The sequence below is a fragment of the Drosophila busckii genome, chromosome 3R, assembly GCF_011750605.1.
Source record: "Drosophila busckii strain San Diego stock center, stock number 13000-0081.31 chromosome 3R, ASM1175060v1, whole genome shotgun sequence".
NCBI classification, from domain to species: domain Eukaryota; kingdom Metazoa; phylum Arthropoda; class Insecta; order Diptera; family Drosophilidae; genus Drosophila; species Drosophila busckii.
Genome location: NC_046607.1, coordinates 12,530,650 through 12,554,778, shown reverse-complemented (window position 1 = coordinate 12,554,778; position 24,129 = coordinate 12,530,650). Strand labels below are relative to the sequence as shown.

The 24,129-nt window shown below is 43.8% G+C and overlaps 3 protein-coding genes across 3 annotated transcripts; 1 reads left to right on the top strand and 2 right to left on the bottom strand.

Annotated features, from left to right (window-relative positions):
* Positions 1-3,179: 3,179 nt before the first annotated feature.
* On the bottom strand, positions 3,180-3,633 carry LOC108602723 (maker164). The gene is made up of 2 exons (XM_017990875.2): positions 3,375-3,633; positions 3,180-3,313 (listed from the first exon to the last, which is right to left on the bottom strand). Exons 1-2 carry the CDS (start codon positions 3,624-3,626, stop codon positions 3,185-3,187), a joined length of 381 nt encoding a protein of 126 aa, XP_017846364.1. The 5' UTR covers positions 3,627-3,633; the 3' UTR covers positions 3,180-3,184.
* Positions 3,634-16,606: 12,973 nt separating this feature from the next.
* Positions 16,607-17,702, bottom strand: LOC108601276 (dynein regulatory complex protein 9). The gene has a single exon (XM_017989176.1). The coding sequence runs from the start codon at positions 17,700-17,702 to the stop codon at positions 16,614-16,616; it is 1,089 nt and encodes a 362-aa protein (XP_017844665.1). The 3' UTR covers positions 16,607-16,613.
* Positions 17,703-20,397: 2,695 nt separating this feature from the next.
* Positions 20,398-24,061, top strand: LOC108601943 (AF4/FMR2 family member 4). Its single transcript, XM_017989923.1, has 4 exons — positions 20,398-20,498; positions 20,808-20,870; positions 20,940-21,102; positions 21,215-24,061. The coding sequence occupies exons 1-4, from the start codon at positions 20,428-20,430 to the stop codon at positions 23,633-23,635; spliced, it is 2,718 nt and encodes a 905-aa protein (XP_017845412.1). The 5' UTR covers positions 20,398-20,427; the 3' UTR covers positions 23,636-24,061.
* Positions 24,062-24,129: the final 68 nt, after the last annotated feature.

Genomic DNA, 24,129 nt, shown 5'->3' with positions numbered 1-24,129 from the left:
TGAATCTATCGGAGCCAATGCCAATGCCAATGCATTGCCAATGCGAATGCTCTAGCAAAGTATGCAAATATGCTCGATACGGGCTTTATGGCTGTTCCACTAACTCTTTCTAATTGATTACGCTAATTAGAAGCGTGCCTCTGCGATTTTCACAAATCTTAATCAAAGCCCATTTCAGCACTTGCTGCTATTATAATAAAAAAACAGGCGACTCCACTCGTCGCCAGATAAGCGACAACAGGCTGACGGCTTACCTAGCTACCAGTGTAGAGTGGGGGGCGGCATTTTAATGAAAGCACATAGCATATGTAGCCACGTACGCTTTAGTTTTATTTAAGCGTGGGTCAGGTGAGCTTTTGCCACAGTCAAAACTATCACGCACATGCACATATTTAGGCCAGGTCGAGTGTTGGGCGGTGGGCGTTGGTTTGGCTGGTTAGCTGGTTAGCCGGAGACTCATTTCGCCTGTGACTGTGATAAGAAAGTGTCAACAGAAACGTGACAAAGCTACAAATGTTTAATTTTTATAACCGAGGCTTTGCGGGCGTATAACGCGTGCCTCGCCGCTTAACTTAACTTATTTGCAGTGCTGATGTTGGCCACATTTGGTCAGCAGGCTTAGTTTTCGGGCCGAAAATCACGTTTTTACCCTAAACATGCTGCAAAGTTCGCGGCCATTTTATCTTTTGCATACTTGCGGACCAGAAACTCCGAAACGCCAAACGCGCGGGCCGAGAGCGTCACAAACGTGACATATGATGTGAGGGGCAGGGGGAGGGGGCGCAGCCTAGCTAAAATATTTAAATTTAAGCTTTTAAGCTAACAAACAAATATGGCACAGACACACACACACACACTCAACTAAATTGTAAAAATATACACGGAGCATAAAATTAAAAAATAACGGTAAAATAATAATAGAAGTTTGCACTGCAAATAGCTGCGAGACATGCGGTAAAAATATTTTATTTCATTTATTTTTATTTTTTTTTTTGTTAAGCTGCTTCCCCTTGGCTAACTTAATTTCTATGCATGTTTTTAGACAGGCTAAAAATTTAATGCACACACACACACACATACACATACATAATGACTTTGTATACACAGCATGTGCACACACATTGAGGCGCATACATTTGGGGCATAATGAATGTGCAGCAACATTTTTGATGCTACCCACTGACAACAATAAATTACTTTTGGCTTTAAACGAAAGCCATTAGCATAAAACTTGGCAGCAGCAGCAGCATCAAGAGTGAGAGCGCAGGCCTTAAAACACGCCTAGAGCGCACTAGGCGTATACGCCATATTTATCTGGCTCTAATTTTAGCCAACAATTTGCCAGCACTTACATGATTAAACTGCGTTGCTAAGGCGAACTTTTCAAATATGCAAAGCCTTTTAATTAACTTGCTAGCGTTTTGAGTCACTGTTTTTTAATATACGCACACACGCACACTCGCTCACTTGCTTGTACTAACGCCTTTATTAAGCTGCTCATAATTTCATGCAATAAACTTGCTAATTGCAACGCGTCGCTTCCTTTCTTGCCACTTAACTCGATGCGCTATGCCGCTCTTGCGCTAAAGTGACCAACTGGCCATATCTGTAGCCCACAAAAGCTGCCAAAAAGGCAAAAAAAAAGGAGCTCAAGCTAAAGCTAAAACCTTTGCGTTGGCCCAGCGTCAGAAACAGAATTAGAACAAGAGCGGCAGAAGTGTTTCCCGTTTTTAATATTTCCTAGAACTTGTTAAAAAGTTTTTCTACTTTCTTCTCTTTTTTTCAAGCCGTCCACTTGGCCAACGCTCGTTCTTGGTCACTTACTCAATTTCCGCTTTTAATTAAATGATCCATTAGAACGAGACTTCAAGCGCCACAGCCACACACACACACTCACACTCACACTCACACACACACACATATGTGTGGTTACATGCTGGTGTGCGCTTTTGTATAAACTCTTAATTGCGCATAAACTGAGCGCCGCAGTCAGTTTTTCCACTTTAAAATTAATTTTTAGTCTGCGCTCTATACACGGCGCATTTAAAAAGCTATTAATATTTATGAATTCAACTGTGCAAAAGTTCAAACAAACGAAACGAAACGAACAACAACTGTTGGTTAACAATTGGCACGCACTGTTGGCACAATAAGCGGCCAATTTTAAATGACGCCATAAGTATGCAGGCCATGGGGGTGGGGCTGGGGTCGGAGCTATATGTAAGTACCCGTTCAGGTTAGACCAAGCGCAATGCGGTTTATAATTATTGAATAACTGTGTACTATTAATATGAGTCTGCAATAACAATTGTTGTTGTTGTTGCTGGCTAATGTAGCGTATGCGCAATATAATTGTGTAAAATGGATAATTAAGCTGGCTGTTAATAAAGCCACTGCTGCAAGTTTCATTTGAAGCGCTCACACATTTATTTATAATTGATATTAAATGCTTTCGAAATAATCATTATAAATGAAAATATTTGTGAAACACTTGAAAGCACAAAAACTGCTGCTGCACAACTGTATAAATATCTCGACTGTATTACAATAGACATTACCAAGAATTGTTTGTGCGCACAGCATAATAAATATAAAGTATACGCAGTTTATGCCGAAATTTTAAATGTTTATTTTGGCACATAATTATGTACTAAGCACTCTCTGTGGCCATGAGAAAAATACAAATAATGACAACAAAATTTAAAATTAATAAAATTTTAAACAGATTAAATTGCAGCGTTTGCATTTGCAGCATAGACAAATCTAAATGAAATTAAGCGCAGTTAGTAACTTTAATGTAAAATGCAATTAGTACGCACCTTTTGCTTGCAGCTGCTGCTGCAGCAGTTGCAACTGCAGCTCTAGATCCAGCTGCTGATCATAGTCAAGATCGTCGCACTCACTACGCTGATTCAGCTGCCTGGGCGCTGTCTATGCTGTGTGAAGAAAACTGCATTATGCACTTGGAAGTGTATATGAGTGTGCTTTATACCTGCACCAAAGCAATATTTAGTATAAGCAGCAGCGTTAAGAACTGTAAGCAACAGCGCAACATGTTTACATCGACTGAGCAGCAGTCAGCGCTGACTCTGGCTGCAATTTATTTAGCAACTGCAGCTGCTCAAATATTTAAATCATTTATATGTATACGAATTTATTTGTTTACAAATTTAAGCAATTTACATTAATGTTTAGCCATTGCTGCTGACTTTTTTGTTGTTGCATTGCTGGCTTGCTCGCTTGTGGTTGCAGTTGGCTTATCAAACTCGCCATAGTCATGATGGCTGACACTGTCTATCAGACTTGACAGCCCCTGCAATGAAACACAAATTTGTATGCCGTATGCTGTTTGTGGCGCTGGCCTGACGGCTTACCTGTCTGAATTGCTGCCACAATGCATCGAGCGTATCTGTTGCAAGTGCCAGAGAATTATCCTGCGCGGTTAAATTACGCTCTAACTGATTGACTGGCAGCCATTCACTAAGCTCATTCACAACGTCGCCCATGAAATCATCGCTGCCTTCCGTTGCATTGCTCTCTGGCAGCTCAAAGTACATGCCAGCGGCGCCAGTTGCAAGCAGCAGCAGCAGCAGCAATAAAAAATCAGCACATATTAACAGTTTCATGCCGCAAGTCGAGCGACTCAAATTCCAACTGGGCTGTGCGGCTTACCAAAGTTTTGTGCCAGCCGCAGAATGTGAATAGCTAATGGCAATGACACTAATTGAAAGCAGCTGTGCAAATAGTATGTGCCGCTTAGCGTAGCGACTTTGACTAATTGACAGCCACACACACACACACTCACACACAGTCTGGGCTTGCTGGCTGGCTGGCAGTTAGACAAACGCTAAGAAAACTGACCTAGCCATAAACGCATAAGCGAGCAATTGTAGAGGGTATGGAAAATCGAATACTCATTGCTCATTAGCAACTTTTGGCAGGCACTTAATCAATTTAAGTTTTATTAACTTGCCTGCCAACAAGTTTGCACACTGCAGGCGCAAATATACATAAGCTGGCTGGCTGACTGGCTGGCTGCCTGATAGATAAGTCAGGCGTGCTAAGCACTTGCCTGTCATAAATGGCGCTCATTTTGTTGGGAACTCAGCGCGTTGGCATATAATTGCCTTTAATGCCGCTGTCATTTGCACTTACGCGCGCCACTTGGCTCAAACTGAGTGGCAAACTAAGCCAAGACAAGGCATTATGGCTTTGATCTGACATAGACATGTGCACCAGATAATAGCTCTGACTGCAGTCTCAACATTTCGGAGGGGGGGTTGCGCTTCCCGCCCCCCCCCCCACATAGCAAACGCATTGTATGCAGGCGAGAGCAAAGCTCTGAGCATTTCAAATGCACTCATTAAGTGCGAGCGCACAGTCAAAACGTTTTAATTTACTTGCAAGAAAACAGCATGGCTTCCATCATGGACGCCTGCTAGAAATATAAGCACACAGCACACAAAGTAGCAGTGTGGAGGTGTGAGTGGGTAGCTGGCTGGCTGGCTGGCTGGCTTAAGTGCATGCAACCCCAAGGCAACTGGCGCTGATGTATGAATGAGTTTCAATTAATATGCAATTGCATTTGCCTCTCAAGTGCCAGCGTCAGCGTCAGCATCTATTGCATGTGTGTGTGTCAAACAAAGGCTGTGTGTGTGCTTGTGCATGTGTGTGCACATTTCACATTTAATTAAATGATTAGGCCTAGGCATTAACACGTGTCTAATACCAGCGACAACAATAGCACATTGATACTCATAGCCTTTGATGGTGTCTGCTCAAGCGTAGCAACAACAATAAACGGCAAACGGCAAACAGCACGTAAACTAGCTGCAAATATCTAATAAAAATACAAACCACAGCCCGCAGCGCTGTTTAGCTGATCTATGGCACTGCAAGTGTCACATAAATTACAAGAGGAAGCATCAAAATGCTGTCAAGTCTCGCTGAGAGCTGCGAGCTGCGAGAGGAGTCAAGTTGAGTGGAGTTAAGTTGAGACAAGTCGAAAAGGATTTTCATTGTCACATTGTAGCAGCAGCTCGAGTTTGCTAGCGCTGGCACTGGCTCTTGCCTAGGCAAGGCATTTTGGCGTTTAGTTCTTCCTATTGACACTTTGTCTTCATCAGGCATTTTTTGAGGGGGCGGCGGTGGTCACAACAAGCTCATCATTGCCATCGACGGCAACATCATCTAGCGCGTCCTTGTCGTCATCGTACATTGCTATAAACATCAATTTAGCAGCGAAAATTGGTTTTTTGATAGCAGCACACACACATAGACACTCGCACAGCTTCAGCAGTAGAAAAATTGTTTTCCACGTTAAGTGACAAGCAGCGACTACTACTTCTAGCTTGGCTAGTGAATTTACTCATGTTAAAGCAGTCGTGCAGAAAATAATATATAGTATATAGTGAGTAACACTACATACTACAAGTATATGTACTATATGTATAGTATATGCAATTAAATTGCAGCCATTTTGAAAAATGTTGCTATGTATTATTTATGGGCTTAGCCTTGATTTGCCAATGTGAACTTTAAACTGGCAAGCAAAGCGACAGCGACAGCGACATTAAAGCGAAGCTTGGAGGCGCCACACAGCCCATCAATTCACCACAACATGCGCATTGAAATAAGACATCAAATTTGTGGTATCAGTGGCGTAGCTGCAAATGTGTGGCACATAAAAAACGAAGCTTCATGGCAGCTATTGGAAATGCTTTGAGATTTAATTGCCTTGTTTACCTTTGACACAGACGCCACTGACACAGACCACGACCACAAGCTTGCATAACACGAGGACAAACACATAAGTGTTGAAATATTAAAACTTCAAAGCAGCAGCAGTTGTAAAAAACAGAGACGGAGAGAGCGAGGAAAATATTTAAATTTATGCCTTTGCAAATAAAAAGCAAAGCCAAGGCGACGAACGTTGCACAAAGTGCCAACTGTGTCCGATATGTGTGTCAAATGAAAGTCGCTTGAATTTAATGCAAAAACCCTACAGCAAATTGTCATTAAAAGCGGCAAAACATAAACATACGCAGCGGCAGGACACGGGAGGACACGGGAGACGGGTAGGGCAGACACTAAGCCGTAATATAGCGTCGCTATATTTATGACGTGAACGACAAGACAAAATGGACTTCCGTACCCTAACGTGCCTTTTTTTTTTGCATTTTAATAGACTGACCCGTTGCGCTGTTAAAGCCGCATGCAAAACGCTAAAAAATACTAAAAGCAACACTCATATGTGTGTGTGTGTGTGTTTGTTTGTGCTTTAGGCATTTGCATTGCAAATTTGTGCAAATGTTTAAAAAAAAAAAAAAGATGGAGCACAGTTTATGCCGCTTTTATGGCAGTCCAACAATAATATCACCCTGGCAAACCTGCAGACGAACTGAAAACAGAGCCAGAGCGTCCAGAGCGGCGTCCAGGAAATTATATACTAAATAGCAAAATAATTTTTGGCATTTTGGGGCACTCACTTTGCGCCTTTTGCATTGCATTGCTCAACTGCATTAAATGCAAATTTATGCCTATTTGCAGCAGAAGCAACTAAGTATAACGGAACTTGCTCCCGCATACCAAACAACCAAGCAAACTGTAGACTGTTGTTTGGCTGCTTGTTAAAATTGCATAAATTTTAGCATAAAAGCACTTTGACTCAGCTGACAATAAGCGGCCACTGACTGTGCGAAAAGCAGTCCAAGCAGCAGCAGCAGCAACCGAGCCAGAGAGCTGGCATTATCAGCAGGCAGAGCAGGCAGACGCGGCGGCGTTGAGTACATTGGCAATGCCAGAACTATGCCAAAACTATCGAATCTTCTGCAATGTGCATTCAAGCAAAGAGCAACTGGCAACTTATTGTTGTTATCGCGCAATTGGCACTTTCTTTGCGCTGCTTTCAGTTAGTTTTGCTCTCCCTTTTTTTTGCGAGTTATTTTCTTGTTGCTCTACAGACAGCTAGACAGCCAAAGTGCCAAAAATCGCAGAACGTTGCGACAAAGCAAAAGTTGCCTAAGTAAAATTTATGTGCAGTTTTTCTTTTGCAAAGTGTAAGCGCGAAATGTATTCGCTGAACTGTTCGCTTGCCAAGAATTATTTGCTTTTGACAAACTGTACTGGCCATTTAATGATATACATTAAGCAGCGTAAATCAAATACAGCTATAACTTAAGGTATATGCTCGCTAAGCTTAAGCAAACGCAACTTTAATTATACGTAATTTATTTAATCTGCTAACTTAAGAGTGAAGAGCCTTTTACTTTGGTTAGACTTTACATAAATGCTTTTAACATAAGCTGTTAACTTAACAGAGCTTAGCTTTTTTCTCGCTACAATTTCTTGCAGCTGACCTGCTGCACTCTTGTATTGTTTTTAGCTCTGATTATACTTATTTTTAGCTTATTGCACTTTAAGAAAATAATTAAATTAAGTTTAGCTTAATTCTGAAAACTTTAGCTAGCTCTTGCCAGCTTTGGTTGCAAAGTTTTTTGTCTGAGCCTTAACCAACAGTTTGTTTCTGTTTTTGTGAGCTGATTAGTTTGTTCAGTTTATTTGCGCAAGCTCTCTGGTCTCAAGTGAGCAGCATTATTGTGGCTTGTCTTTGGTGCACATAAATCAGCAGTGGCAAATGGCAAATGGCAAACGGCATGCGGCAACAGCCTGCTTTAAGTTTTGGTCACAAGCTAGCAAATAAACGGCCGCATCATAAATCTTTTGGCCGCAATATAATAAAACCATAAGTGCAACATGGCCAAACATGACGTGCAACATGCAGACAGATTGCACACAAAAACTGCCTGCTGATGGGCCAAGAAAAAAAAACCCAAAAAGGAAAAAAAATAAAAAAGAAGGAGACTGCAAATAAAAACAGCAAGCGGCAGCAGCAGCAGCAACTGCATATCGAGGCGGCGACAGAGCGCGTCATGTGGGCGTTGCAGCAAAAGCAGTGGGTGTGGCAGCTAATGGAAATCACGTCGGAAGCAGCTGCGCAAATGTTGCGGAAATTACTTGCGCCCTGCCAGTTGCAGCAGAACTTGGAGCTGGTATCCGTTAGTATTATGTGCTTTTTATTAGCGCATACTCATGCATATTTTATCATTTATTTGCGCTCATTATGGCATTAACATGCCAGGGGCAGTGCCAATATGAATAATTAATAAGGCATGACTGTTAATTCAATTATTCAAGTGATGCGTTGATTAATTTTAAATAAATAATTTTACACTGCTGTTCAAAAATCAAACCTGTTGCGTATGCAATGCAAGTTGGCGCAATCGTATATACATATAGTTATAATTCAAAAATGATGCAACGTGGCGTATGAGTAACAATGGCGTTACACATTTATTTATACAGCAGCTAGCCGCAAAACTGAACGCATGTCACAGCTTCGCTGCATGCGATTTGTGGCATACATGCCACGCCCACTTGCACGTCAATGCGTGACAACAGCCGCACATCGATATTGGTTGACAGTTGCAATTTTAGCGTTGCAATTGTAATTGCATTAGCTCACAGCAACTGTCTGTCTGTGTATGTGTGTGTGTGAGTTAATTGCTATGCTCGCTGCCTGAACTGTGTCATTCAACATTCGGCAGCAGCAGCAGAACGCTTTTGAATTATGTAAACTGGTCAGACTGCTGCAAAAGCTTATTGAGCGTTCAATGAACTTGTCGCTGTCATGGACTTAATCAAATTTTCGTTGCGCACCAAATGGCTGACGAGCTGCTGCACGTTTTACAAAAAATTGTTGCATATTTTGGTGCACGCTTCATTTAGCTGCCACCACCAGTGCCAGTGCCACATAGCGGGCAGCTACTGAAGTCTTTGGGGCTAAAGTACTGCTGGCATTCAACGTTGACACACTTATTTAACAGCTGACCCGCCACCACTCGTCAGAGCGCCTGGCACCACCACCACCAGCATGCAGCATCTTGGCTTGAGTTGGCTTCGGCTTGTTGCACGCTTCACGCTGGCGCTGGCACGCGGCGCATAAATCAATGGCAACGATCTTTACGTGCTCGTGCCGTCACATCCCCCGCCAGGACGCCAGGACTTGACCGCCTGTCAACCAGTCTACGAGCTTGCAATCTTTATGGCGCATTGTGGCAAGAGGGCATGTGTGTGTGTGTGTGTGTGTGTGTGTGCGTTGCATTTAAGCTGAAAATGCGGCATTAAAATGCATTTCGCTTTCAATTTACCCTGACGTTGGCGTAATGCTTTCATTAAGTGTTTTCTTCTTAAGCATTTTGGCCACGTTCTACGCAAAAGTGCTGCCCCCAACAAACTGCTGCAGCAAACACAGGCAGCAAGCACTCTAAATAGTAATGCCAGGCTAAATGGCACTTCGAGGCCACAAGATTTCTGCATGCCTGCTGATGGGTCATAATTACACGGAACCTATTTCAATTATTGATTGATTCCCAACTAATTGCGATATATTCATTAATTTATATTTTCACTACTTCCAAAGCAAGCCAAGCTGATTAGTAGCACACGTCGCATTACGACAACAGATTTAAACTGAATGATGTATAATTTATTAAATTATGAGCTAAATATTCTGAGAGCTTTTGCTGGCACCATTTCTCAATGATAACCTTAGGCCTTGAAACTTTCAAATGATGCTTATGTGTTGTGAATTTTATTAATGTTTGCTTAATATTTAATAATTAGATTTATGCGATAATCTTAGAGCAAAAATTATTGCGCTCGGCTGATAAATTTTGAAATTGTGATTAGCTGTGAGTAATCGAGGGTAAGTATCAAAAACGTTCAACATGTTTTGGCTGCTTTACAATGTCGCATAAATATTTTTTATTTATAATCGAGACTCTTGAATATTGAGAATCGAAAGAAAAAAGTCACGACTAATATAATAACCATGCAACAATTTCTCGATATTTGGCAGAACGTCCGAGTATTCCTGTTGCTTTACTTTACTTAAAGCATGAAACTTTGCTTGTATATCATTTATGTTTTTATCCAGGTTTGAAACTTCTTCCCGCAATGTTTTAGACGAAAATTTACCGGCTCTAAGATAGCCCCTAACACACAATTCTTTTTCCACTTTAGTGTCATTATCGATGTCACATTGCTCCCGCATATTTAAAAAAAACCTTTATTTTAGGCTGGCTTAAATCCTGTATAAACTGAATTATCTCCTTTAAGATTATATTATCTTGTATTATTCTTAGGTCTTGGACAAATATCTTCAAATTATTGAAGCCAGCGTCATTCGCCGAACTAAGATACACTTCTAGTGCATTGAAGATACTTTTGGGCACATCCTCAGTTGCTGTGGCTAGCTCCTGATTCTGTAATAGAGCGTTGTCATTAAATGCCTGCAATGCCTCATCAACTCTTTTAAATGTGCTATTGCGTAGCTCAATAGAAGAACCATTTGTGCATTGCGCTAATTTTTCTCGCTGTTTCAGCTTGTCATCCTCTAAGATGGGCTCTACGAGTTTTATAAAAATTCCAATTTCATATTTATCCATGCTACTGTTCTGGGCATATTCAACTAAACGCTGCAGCGCATACACTTTATTCTGGTTATCAGTTTTACATTTAACCATGGCTTCAAAAGTCTTCAAGGTTAGCTCAAGCTTATAGTTCATTATTCGTTCGTAGGTATTTTCAGCAAACTGCTCCAAGTCCTTCACAATCTCCATGTGTGTTTTGGCACACACGATGCTCTGAAATTTTAAATGTAAAATGAGTTGCTAATTAAATATTTATTGCTTAACAAAGAACTACTTACAAAGCAAGCCAAGCTGATTAGCAGCACACGTCGCATTATGACAACAAATTTCAACTGAATGCCGACTTTCAATCAGCAGTGTATCTGTTATATACAGACCTTTATATTTTGAGAGTTTTGATACTGATAGGTCAAAAGCTTCAATTTTAATCTCGTTTGTAATGTGAAACGAACTATTTTAATATTATATTGTGTGAGGAGCCACATAAAGTCTCCGACAAAACAAGGGTACAGTTGAGCAAATATAATTAGCAATCAACTGTATCACAATCACCAATACAACAACAACATGCGTTGTCGCTGCGGAACAGCCAGCCAGAAACATTTACCGTTGTTGCTAGGCGCCGATCGCAGATACGCGCCTTGTTGTTGCTAAGCAACACTAGCAACATACGTAGATGTTGCTGAACAGTCAGCCAGCAACATTTACAGCTGTTGCTAGACATGCAAGGCAACAACAATTATGGAACATGAAACCAAAGGAGTACCGTTCGTAAAAGGGCGAGCGCAAGTGGAAACTGAGGGCAGTTGATACGTGGGACTATCCGCAACTAGAATCAGCGTCAAGGTTTAATCATAGTAGTCAGAGAGTAATCCTGGTTCATTAAACAACCTGGTGTAATCCTAACTACTAGTGAGTAATCCTTATTGTGTCACTGTCGGTGTAATCCTCGCAACTAATTGTTGTACACAAGGAGTAGTAGAGTGGATGAGCAGTTGGAGAGTAGACCTTAGTCATAAGGCGTTATCCTAGCTGATCAGTAATCGTACGCAATCCAGTGAGATATTTACTGAAACACAATAGCAAGTCCTCCGGCAGTAGAGCAATTCGAGAGCAGACAGTAGTAGAGAGTCCGGCTAACTAGCGAGTAAACCCTGTTCATAAGGCGTAGTGACCCAGTTGGTCAATAATCCTACAAAATCCTGAAGAAAACTAATCTCAAGCCCTACGTACCATAGATTAAGTCACCAAAATAGAACAATATGAACAAGGAGCCGTGAGGGCATATATAAATAATTATAGAAACTACAAAAGCAAGCGTTATTATTTGCTTAGAGCAAGCGACAAAAAGTTTGTTGTACCGAGCCCACCGGTCCCGAACTGAGCTGCACTGCAAAACAGTCGAGCCAATAGGTTCATTACAATTGCTTCTATAGCTTTATGTTGACTATTTGCGCAACAAACTCAATATATATTTGTCAAAAATCTAATGTTAATCAAAAAGTTAGTAAATGCCCAAAAGTTGCCATTTGCCTTTGCCTGCGCTAACATTCCATTAACTTCAAAAATAGATGACTGCTGATTTAACATCTACAGCAACATGCATTTGTTTGGTTGCATGCAACAGGGGTTTGGGCGTAAGCATGTGTGTGGCAAGTTGTTTTGCGTATGAAGCCTTAACGCAGCTTCGCAAATGCGCTTGTCACTGCTGATCCCCTTGGCTGTTGAATTGCAAATTGTTTACATGTGTGTGTCTCTCTGTGTGTGTGTAACTGCTTTTTCACTTCATACACTCGTGCAAAATGTCCACCCATCTGTCACAGCAACAACAGTTAACAGCCAACAGCCAACAGCAGCTTTCAATCCTATTTTTTAAACGTTTTTTATGCTCTTTTTGTTGCTGTTGCAGTTTTGCGTTTACATGCAGCAATTTGTATGATTTCAGTTTTTGTATTTGTTTTTTTTTTTTTTTGCTTTTATGTTTTGGTTTTTCTTGTTGTGTTTTAAATTAAAGCACAATTTGTTGTTTGCAATTGCAGCTGCGCCAACAGCTGCAATCGAGAGAATGACAACTTTTATCTATTATGCCACATTAGGCAGCTCAGAGTTGGCGAAAATCCTACGAGATCAGATAAGCGGCTTGTCGCTTGTATATGGGCGACTTTTTGCTGCAAAGGCCTACAAGCGTTGCTTTTTTTTTCATTCATTCATGGCGCTGCATTTGCATTTATTCGTTTGCGTTTTTAATTAAAATTGTGTGTAATGCTAAACTTGCCGGAAAACGCAGCCATAAAGCAGCTCAATGACGCTGCCCAATGTGCAGACGAGAACGAGCGAGGAGTTGGCCATTATTTCGAATTCGATTTCACAATGACAGACGGCAAATAAAATAATGAAATGCAGTAGCTCTGTTATTTATTGGCACGTTTATCTGCTACGATAAATAGAATGCTGTTGCATAAATTGAATTTATTTATACGCAATAAGCACGTACAATTTGCCATATACAGTAAACGCTCACAAATTAGAAGTGCTCAGCTGCAAGCTCTGCATAATTTTTCTTAGAGATTAAGCAATAAAATTAAAATTAAACTGCATTCAAACTAATAGCTTAATTATCAAGCAGCTAGCCTATAAATCTACGATTCAAAAATCGTCATTGTTATTGTCTTGCTAATCACATTACTTGTAGTTTATGCTTAGACCTGGCCCCAATTCTAATTTCAGCTTGCGAACATTCACTGTACTTCGTTGCTGTTTAGCTGCTTCGGAGGCAGCAACATTAACTTTTGGCCATATTTGTGTGATAGGCAGCGTTGCGCGTATAATGTTTATGCCGCACACACACACACACACACACACATATATATCAATTAATTGCATTTTGGCAATTGCAAAAGCGAAGAACTTGCATCAATAAAATTCGATTTCAAATATTTGCATATGCGCTAACTAATTTAATGAATTGCAAATACTTTCTAGTTAGTCACACTGTTTGATTCGCTGGCATAATTGAAGTCCCTACGTGCACAAACAGCAGCATTAAAGTTAATGCGCCGAAAAGTAGACTATACAAAATGCAAAGGCGACTTTATTAGTGACTGCACACACACACAGAGCAAAGCAAAGCTTCTGCTAAATTTATCCAGGGTTGTTCAGCAAATATAGTTAGCTTAAAAGTTTTTTTTTTTGTTTTGGAAACTCGATCGGTTTATAAATAAACAAAATTAGCATGCTGTTTTTATTTACTTTAGTTTTTTGGTATTTTTTTCCCCAAAAGTTCCCCCTGCTGGTTGGCGCCACTGTCAGGCACAATTAGAAATACAGTCACACATACACACACAGACATACAAACTAACACATTAGATGTTGTTTCCGCTGGCAAAAGGAGCGGCATAAAAGTTGCCTGACTTTATTTTTGGGTCGTCGACATTAGCAACAACAACAACAACAACAACACGAGCAGCAAGCAGGACCAACAAGCGAAAAAGCAACAAAATGAAACAAACAAACAAATAAACTGACAGACACTCGTTTCCGTTTTCAAACAAAACAGACGCCATATTTAAAATTCCAAACGGCACACAGCAGCAATAACAACAATAATAACAACAACAACAACAACCTCAACAGCAGCAGCAACAAAAACAACAACATTGAGCATTGCCATTTGCAAAAACTTGTGCACGCTACTTTCGGCTAAGCTTATTTTTGACCCAAAACTGATGCTGCTGTCAAAACAGAGAATTCAATATTGCGTGCCGAGGTTTGCGTTGATTTTCACTTAAAATCTGGGCGACAGGTTTATTGAATGACGAACACAGCAAAGCGCATAAAAGTCGCGCCCTCCCACTACTGTCAGCTAATTGCTGAATTACGCCTAGAGTAACCGACGCGTTTAAGCTCACACACACACACACACACACACAGATAATCAGGGGAGTGTGTTTGGGGGGGGGTGCTAAGCAAATACGCCGCAACGAGCTGTGCGCGCGGTGAGAATTTGGCTGCTGGTATTTGGCATTCGGAATTTATTTATAACGTGTATACAAGTGGCAGGCAAAAATTGCTGACTGTCCAACGTGATATCCGTAGAGCAGAGCAATGAAAGATTTATTTCAGATTTGCATGATGAGATAGTGCGCAGGTCGCAGAGCAGAGCAGCGCAGCGCAGCGCAGAGGCAGCCAGGCGAGCAAACAGACCTAGAACTGACCCAGGAACTGCCATGAAGGCGAGCAAATAAAAATGCCTCCGGCCTTTGCTAAGCTACACAGTTTAAGTTGTATATTAAAATGATTTATGTTTGCAGCTGAGCGAATAAAAAAAAGAAGAAGCAAATACTCTGCAATAATTTTATAAATTATGCAGCGAGCAGCATAAACAAATCAATAATTCACAAAAAAATAAACACACTCGGCTACACCGAAGACATAACTTAAGCCAGGTTTATTAAATATATTTAACTCGCAGCCATGTTTAGCATGCAATTTGTCATTGGAAAAGTTGTGGAGCAAAGTATTTTTTGAGAAATCTTTGAAATGAATTGACCAATGACCAACGCACATGCCAATAAAATATTTTATCAGACGTACGTGTGGCTATTAGTTGTTGAAACTTCGCTTGCATTCGAGGTCCAGCTCCAGGACCTGGCTAACACACTCACCCGCACGCATATCAAATGACGCCCCAGTGTTGGGGTAGGTGTTGAAAGCTCGGACAGCGCAACGTACGCGAGAGCAACTAACCCTTTTTTACGGCTGGTCAGCGTGCAAGCTGGCGTATGGCCATAAATTTATATTGAAGGACGTGCGTTGTTAATCAAATTAAAGCGTTTGATTAAATTTCAAATGTAATAAAACTTTGACGTTAAGCAAAAAACAAAGCACACACACAGAGAAAGCACAAAAAATTAAAATTAATTTCCAACCATGTGGCGTATGCGTTATTTTCTATTATTTTTGGGTTGGCCAAATCCACAATACTTGAGCGCAAAACGTGTCGCAAACTGTTGGGTCGCAAGTGTTGGTTAGTCGTCGCACTTTAAAGCGCTTAACGGCCAACTGAAGTTAAATAACAATTTCACTGCTCATTAACCCTAATTTGTATGCAAATTTAAGGCAGCCCTAGTTGGGCTCACTCCGCGCTCTCTGGGGACTTGCATTGCGCGTCGCCAGAAGTTTTAAATTATATTCAGCTCCAGCGCTGAGTACTGGCTGCGACTGCAAATATGTTTGTGTTTTAACTAACGCATATGATGTAACAAAGACGGAATGGAAATTGGCCAAAAGGAGACTAGCAAAAGTAAAAGCATTTTCCTTTACCATTAATTCATTTGCCAGCGTATGAACAAAAGGCAAGAGACTTGCGGCAGTCATTATTGGACTGAAACAAAAGTGAACATTAAGCCAAACAATAACCGAGCATATAGAAAGTGCGAAAGAAATTGTAAGCAAAGGCAGGAGAAAGGGCGTGAGAGGGAGAGTGAAAGGCAGCGCAGGCTTACAGCACACAGGAAAATTCAATAAATTAAGGCAACGACCATTAATTATATTTTAAATTACAATTCACACGCACACACACACACACACATGCAGACTCAGTTGCAGATGCACATGCACATACGCGGAGAATAAGTTTTGCTTTTTGCTGGCTCGCACACAAGGCAGGCAAATTGTCGCAGTTTATCGTCAGGCAACAATAACGCCAGCAACAATATCAACAACAACAACAACAACAACAGGCTGCCATTGTTGCCAACGGAAACCACTTGCTACAATATAAAATGAAAAAATATATATAAAAAACAGCAGCAGCAACTTTAACTTTACTGTTGCTGCTGCTGTTGTTGTTGCTGCTGTTGCTGTTGGGCTGTTGTGCTGCTGCCGTCAGTTGCAGTCTGATGACTGGCTGGCCATTAGCGTCGCGTAAACAATGGCCCAGCCTGTTGACAATGGAGCGCGCATGTCATTAAGTGTGACGTCAGGCGCTGACCGCTGACGTGTTAACTGCAACGCGCCAACTTTTTAATTGGTTTTAAGTCGCCACTTGATTTCCATAAAGCAAAAGACAACTGCACGCTTTATATAAAATAAATTGTATATAGTGTGGGCTTTATTTATCTATTTCTTAGCCTTGTTGCGCTTGCCGCGCTTCGGCTTCTTCTTGAACGGCCCCAGGCCACGTCGCACCATCGTGCCGCGCCACCAAGCCTGCAACTTGATGGCGCTCTCCATGCGATGCACTTGCAGATTCTGCTGACGCTCCTCCTCCGCCTTCTTGGCATGATACTCGTTGACGAACTGCTGTCGCTGCTCGTAGATCTCGCGATTGCTGGCCAGCAGCTTGCGCTGCTCCAGTATGCGCAGCTCCCAGGCTTCAGTTTCGCGCTCCACACGCTTCAGATCGCTGGCGTAACGCTGCTGTGCCTGCTTGATGCGTCGCCTGAGATCATCGAACTCGTGACTGCGAAACGTCTGCAGCTCCTTGCTGACACGCTGCTCATGCGCCAAGCGCTGCTTATAGTCGAGAATGTCACGCAGATAAGCGCGCTCCGCATTGTCGCCCCAGATGCGCGCCTGAGTTTCACGCGCTGCCTCCCAGCGCTCGACCAGATGAAATTCCAGCTCATTGACACGCGATACACAGCGCAGATTATACTTGGCATCGGCCAGGCGCTCGTCCATAGCCTGCAGCTTGCTGACACTGTCCAGATTCAGTTGCTCCAGCTGCGCCTGCAGCTGCTTCAGCTCGTCCTTGGACTGCTGCAGCTCATTGGCCGCCACTGCCGCCTCGCTGTTGCTGCCACTCAATGCACTAATCGCCGCCTGCAGCGCATCTGGCTCATCGTGCTCATCGTCCAGCTGCTTGATGGCCGTCTCGAATACAGCGCGCAATGCATCCATATCACGTTCGTACTTCAGCGCATTCAGCACACACTCGTCCAGCTGCTCCTCCGGCTGCTCTGGCTCGCCCAGCAACGATTGCAGGCGTGGCAGCTTTTTGCCTGTGAGCAATACACGTTCCGGCAATGACTTTTGCCCCAGTGAGCCGCTGCGCAGTCGACGCAGCGATGCAGGCAACGTTGGCAGCGGCTTCTTCATGTGCAAGCGCTGCGAGCGTTGCTGCAACACCAGCTGATTGCAGCTCTGCCTAAAACAATAGCGCAGCAGCAAGCGACGCTGCGCCTCAGACTGCTCCAACGACTCCATTCCAACTGCTGCTGTAGCCCAACAGCGCCAGTTACGCGCATGAAATGTTTGACGTTGACACGGCAACCGTAACTAAGTGGCAGCCGCTTAATAAATATGCCACAGTCGAGTGTGCTAAATAATAACAAATTCCTTAAAGTTAAGCTTCGCTTTGTTGCATGGCAATAGCTTAAAGCCGCTTTTCTGGTCTGAACACTCAATAATTGTGGCATGCAGCTCTCATTCGCAGCGTTTACGTGCAAAAATCCAGCTGGCGCCTTTATAGCCCAACCAGCCAGTTGACTTAACTGTGCGCGTCTTTGCCAACTTTTATTACATTTTTATTTTTTTCTTTTTGCCGAGCTGTGCATTTAAGTTCATTCACTTCTTGGCCAGCCAGCAGCCAGGCGAGTCTGCGTCTATCTGGCTCTGTGCGTTCCTTTGTACGTACTTTGTATTTCGTTTTGTTTGCCACACAGCGGGCACAGTCGGTCGGTCGGTCGGTCTGACTGTTGGCTTATATGCTTAACCCCAATAAATGCAGCGCTGATTGCGAGAGTTAAATTATTGGCACCCGTGACGCCAAGCCCGCATTACAATTAAATTATCGCATTAACCGCAGAATCTCTGCACCGCTGGACGCGCTGGCAACTGGGCACAGTTCCAGCCGAATGCGAATAGCAAATGAACTACAAATGAAATGCTGCACTTTACAGTTTCGTTTAAAAATCAACTGCAGCCAGCGTAGTACATTATTTCCATCTACCTTTGATATATGCATCAATAGCATTGATTAAAGAGTTTTGAGCTATATTTATATTAATTTTTCATTTAGCCAACATAGCAATTTTATTAAGCTCTGCTTCAGGCATTCCGCGTATGGCGCTCATTATGAAATTCTGTTGAATAGTTGGTTATGAGTGCTGCGCACTGAACACTGCACACGAATGCTGTCAAGTGGTTTTTGCGTGGAGCGGAGTAAATCGATGTGCAAGTGGCTTGACCTCCCCTCGCTTTTTACCGCACCCAGCACAGAGCTTAACCCCAGTTGCCCCACAGGTCAATAAAGGCAACCGCAAGTGACCAAATGCAGCGACAGCGTCTATGAATTTTATGCTCTACGAGAAATTATGCGCTGCACATTAATTTAAAGCCCAACACACACACACACACACGCATACATACTTATATGTGTAGCCCAGACTCGCGTCAGGCTGTCAGCGGCCATTATTTTTAATAGACTGCAAAGAAAAAGTTTTCAGTTTTCTGCTTCATTGACTGTAAATCGGCAAAAGGCGCAGCCGAGTCAAGTGGCCTGGCCTGGCCTGCACGCGCTTCAGCTAAAATTAAATGTGCCCCAAAAGAATGCTGTGCAGCGCCTGATAAGCACGCACACTTGCCACTTGCCACACTTGGAACACAAAGAAAAAAAAACTCATATACATAAATCGTATTTCAATTTGCTTTTTACTGCGCTATTCATTTGTATAGAATATACGAAAACTGCAAGTCATAACGCTTGAGTGGCTCGACATACGCAAACTATTAAACCATCAATTACACGCTCTAGGCACGCTAGTGACAAAAACAATTTACCAAAAATATGTAAAACACAAAGCTGTTGCCAAAAATCAATCAATTTTAGCTATTGTTAAGCCGCTTGCATGTCAGCAACAATTTATTAATAGCATTTTTTTTGTAGCTTAGCAACAGTTTTATTTTTATGTGGGATTTCAATAGAGAGCTAATCATATAAGAGCTTAGACTTTAGAGCATGCAAGCAATATATATATATATAGATAAATAAATAAATAAACTTGGCTTGCCAGCAGACACACCCACACACACATCCACCCACGCTTATCCAGCCAGCCGAACTTTTGTATAGTTGGTGGCAGCCCCGGCAACAGCCACAACATCGTGACGACAATGGCATATGGCCGAGGTCAGGTTGCGTTGAATCGAGCTGATCTGCGTGGTATCCATGTCCATGCCAAACAACTGACTGCGTCGCGGCTGCTGGCCCGGGCCGCCACTGCATGTCCTTTCTACTGCAGCGCCTGCTTCTGGCTGCTGCTGTCTGTGGCTGGCGAATGATAGACGCTGCCATTAATTCAAATTCAGGTGCCGCACGCTTGGCTGCCCAACTTTGTCTACTGCCTTGCATATTTATGTATAAGTGGGTGTGTCTCCTATCTCACCAACCCGCTGCTGTTCCTGTTCCTGTGTGTGTGTGTGTGCCAAAACGACATGTGTTTTCACTCGCTGGTCCCGGCTGGTCACGGCCACTGGCGTAGCTGCGGTCGCTCGTGCAGCCAAATCTCGTGCAATGCATGACAAATGCGCCAGCGTATGAAAAAAAGAGAAATAATTGCAACGTAACTGACCTACTTGCCGTGTCCGTAATTATTGCTCTGGCAATCGAAAGTTTAGCCCAGCAGCTGCTGCACATGGCAAAGTGAAATCAATAAGGGCAGGTCCAATGCCAAGCAACCACCGAGGAACAGCAGCAAAAAAAAACAATAACGTAGTCATGGCAACGCTACTAAATAAACAAACAGACAAACACACACGAGCGAGTGAGCGAGCGACTGTTCGCTTAATGCGACTATTCAAATAAGGTAGGTTGCTTTAAAAATAGCTCAAATTGCCGCATTTATTGTGCGCCGAGAGCTACGAAGTGTGTCAACATTGGCTTGCTGCAGTCAGCCCTTGGCAGTTGAGCAGGTGATAAGGCCACGTCGCCATGTTGCCGCAAGCGGAGCTAGAGAATTACAAGCTGCAGGTGGAGCTGCTGCAGGAGAAGCTGCAACGCAGGTTTGTCGCCACTTACAGAAACATATAATTATAGCAATTTTAATTAACAGCAACTGCCTCAACAATATTTACGATTTACCTGCAGTGAGTTGCAAGCGGATTAAGTGTTGCTGCGGCAACCCATTTTATTTTATTTTATTTTATTTTACTTTTTCCCTTTTGCTGCTTTGCTTTGTTGATTGCATGAATGCGACTATTTGTATAAGCCAAATAGGATTCATTTGTGCTAGAATTCAATAAGTAGTCTGCTGCTGCTTACTCTCTGCTTGGCCTTGCTTACAAGTTTTCTTTATTTATTTGCATTTGCAGCGAGGACAATCGCCAGCAGCTGGAGCACAAGCTGGACAAAGTATTGCAAAAGCGCAGTGAGCTGTAAGTAGCTTTTGTTTTTGCTACGGCAATGAGTGTTTAACTAATAGTCTTGGTCTTGGTTGCCCATAGCGACAAATGCGCGCGTCACAAGACCCGCCAGCAGTACCAGGCGTTTCTCGAGGACCAGACAAAGCGCAACGAGCGCAACAAAAAGCTGGTGCAAGTGCTGGAGCGCATTGATGACCAAACGGCTGCCATGTCACAGCGCAGCGAGCGACTTAAAATGATGAAGGTGAGTTATGGTAACCGAGTCAGCACGTCAAGCGCTGCCATCTTTAATCAATGTCCTCTGGCTTCTCTTTGTCGTTCCCGTTGCCAACAACAACAACAACACCAACATGCAGCTGCAATACCAAATGTACTTTGCTAAATTGGTGCAGAGCCAGACGCTGCGCCGCATACAACAAACAGCAACGCCAGCTGCCAATATTGTGTTGCTGCCGCCGCCGCCGCCGCCTACAGCTACGCAGGTAAATGCAACACCAACAGCAGCAGCACCACTCGCAACAGCATTGCCGAATGCAGCAGATCAGGTGACGGCACAAACTCTGCTGGCAGCGCCACAGCCACAGCAATGGGCTTACGCCATGACCACGCCCACACCCACACATGCTGGCATGTTATTAGCGCCCGCTCCAGCAACTGCTGCCGCCGTCTATATGCCCATGGCAATGCCCATGCACTATAGTCTACCTGGACAGCAATCCCAACCACTGGCCACCTCCAATCTATTCGATTTGCGCGCCACATTGCGCGCTTTGGACAATGAGAGCGTCGATTTGCCGGAGCGCATGACGCACTTTGATGCGGCAGCATTGGCAGCTGAATATCAAAAAATCAGTCATGCTCGTGCAGCAGCAGCAACACCAACACCTACACCAACAGCAACAACAGTAACAACAGCTAGCAGCTCGAGCAGGGATAAGGATGCACGCGAACTGGGCAGCATATACTCTACGCAGGCAAGCTCCTCCTCATTGGCATTTGATAAATTGCCCAAGATGGCGACGCTGACAGAGCTGCCGACAGCTGTCGCTAGCTACGATGACGTTGGCGGCCAACCGCAAATGGCAGCAGAGCAGCAGCAGCAGCAGCAGCCGCCAATATGGGCGCCAAATTCGCGCGTGACTAAAGGCGAGCATGAAAAATCGCCAAATGTTGCTGCTCATTATGAGCCAGGCCAGCATCAGCAGCAGCAGCAGCAGCAACGCAATTTCGAAGCATACTTTGGTGAGCTGAAAATCGATGAGCCCTGGCAGCCGCCAGCAACAACAACAACAATAACAACAGCAGCTAGACCCAGAGAAGACAAACTAGAGCTGAACGTGCGTGCTGGCGAACCGAGAGCAGGTGGATCAATGGCAATGGGTGGTGGGCTTGCCGCTGCTATCAGCAACGATTTGCTTGACGAAGTCAAAGCGAGCCGTGCAGCTCTGGAGGCGGCGGCGGCTGCGGTTGATGAGCAGCTAGCGAGAGGTAATCAATTGTCGCCAACAGCAGCCAATGAGCCACACTCTAAGCCCAGAGTGTCGATTGAGAATATTGAAAATGCCATTTACGGCGAACGCCTGACAGCAGCAGCAGCAGCAGCAGCAGCAGCGGCAACAGCAACAACATCAGCTGCTGCTGCCGTCGCTGCTGCTGCAGCAATGCCAACGCAAGGATTATTTGAAAATTTGGCAAGCAACGCACCGCAGCAGCAGCAACTACAGCAACATCATGTGGGTGAGGTGCAGCAAGTAATTGATCCATTGCCGGAACAACAGCAGCAGTCCCAAATCGATTACGCGCAGTATGATGCCCATGGCTATGGGGAGTCGGCTGAGCCCACTTACGCCAGCATCGAGTCGAGTCAGCAGCAACAGTTGCAGCCACAGCTGCAGCAGCAGCAGCCAAGCGATACAGTCGAGCCGCTTTACAGCGAAATCGGAAATCCCACAGACTATCAGCAATATGCAGCGACGGATGCCAATGCAGCAGCTGAGGTTGAGGCCGCTGCAGCTGCTGCTGCTGCTGCACAGCAGGAGTATTCGAATATTGATTATGGCAACTATGATGCCGCACAATATGCAGCAGCTGGCTATGATCCGAATGCCTATCCGGGCTACATTTACGACGAGACCACTGGCCAGTACATTGCCGATCCCAATGCGCCGCCATATGCCGCCGATGGCAGCTACGCGGGGCAGGAGTACGATGCGGGCGCTACAAATTATGACTACTATGCTGAGCAGTCACAACAGCAGCAGCAGCAGCAACTAGAGCAACAGGAACAGCAGGAACAACAGGAAGCTGCCTATCCAATGGCTGACAACAACAACAGCAGCAGCCAAGCAGCCGATTTGTTGCTGCCACAGGAAGTGGGAGTATCCCCAGAGTTGGCTGCCGCTGATGCCAAAAGCGAAGCCACGCACTCAGCAGTAGCAGCAGCAGCAGCAGCAGCAGCGAAACCTGTCAAACCCACATCGATACTTGCGACGACAGACAAACAAGCGGCGCCTAATGATGCACAGCAACAGCAGCAGCCACAGCAGCAGCAGCAGCAGCAACAGCAAAAGAAGAAGAAGCGCGTTAATTTTGTTGACAGCAGCGAAACGGATGATAGCTCAAGCGCGAAACCAGTCCCGGACGTAAACTCACCCGCAACAGCAGCCGCTGCCGCTCCCAGCGCCGCTGCCGGCGCCGCCGCTACTTTCGCAGCTCCTGGGGCAACTGGCAGCGAGAGTGATTTCGATTTTTCCACAGGCAGCGAGGCGAAGAATTAGAACAACAGCCAAAACATTTCAATTCTAATTTGCAGCCATTTGGGTTAACCAATCGAGCATTCGAGCATTCGACCATTCGTTGTGACCGCTTTCAATTTATTGTCCCCTCTTTGCACACACTTTTCGCATTCTGTTTGTGCGACATTTGTCAGCTTTTATGTATGCACACACACACACAGATACACAGAGACACACACGCATACAAATAATGTCAATGCGGAAACGGAAGCACACAAATTGTTGCATTTCCGGCTGTACCAGCTACAGCAGAGATCTGAGCAAGTCGTAATTGTTAATGTGCATAGTCAGTTAAGCTGTGCAGCGCTTTGCATGTACAAAGCACTGTTCAGCTGAATTTTTAAATGAAATATGCATTAGCTAATGCAGCAGCCCGCCCTGCGTATACTTATTGTAAAGCAAACACAATAAAATGTATAATGAAACAAGTAAAATAAAGTGCTTTTGCATTACTAATGTGGTTGACAGAATGCGAG

What these genes read in the sequence shown, in the direction of transcription:
- LOC108601276 (XM_017989176.1), bottom strand. Translation starts at nt 17,702, where the DNA reads ATGGAGTCGTTGGAGCAGTCTGAGGCGCAGCGTCGCTTGCTGCTGCGC.
- LOC108601943 (XM_017989923.1), top strand. Translation starts at nt 20,428, where the DNA reads ATGTTGCCGCAAGCGGAGCTAGAGAATTACAAGCTGCAGGTGGAGCTG. An exon ending in CAGGAGAAGCTGCAACGCAG is followed by an intron (nt 20,499 to 20,807) that starts GTTTGTCGCCAC and finishes TTGCATTTGCAG; the next exon opens with CGAGGACAATCGCCAGCAGC. An exon ending in AGCGACTTAAAATGATGAAG is followed by an intron (nt 21,103 to 21,214) that starts GTGAGTTATGGT and finishes ACCAACATGCAG; the next exon opens with CTGCAATACCAAATGTACTT.
- LOC108602723 (XM_017990875.2), bottom strand. Translation starts at nt 3,626, where the DNA reads ATGAAACTGTTAATATGTGCTGATTTTTTATTGCTGCTGCTGCTGCTG. An exon ending in TGTGGCAGCAATTCAGACAG is followed by an intron (nt 3,314 to 3,374) that starts GTAAGCCGTCAG and finishes GTTTCATTGCAG; the next exon opens with GGGCTGTCAAGTCTGATAGA.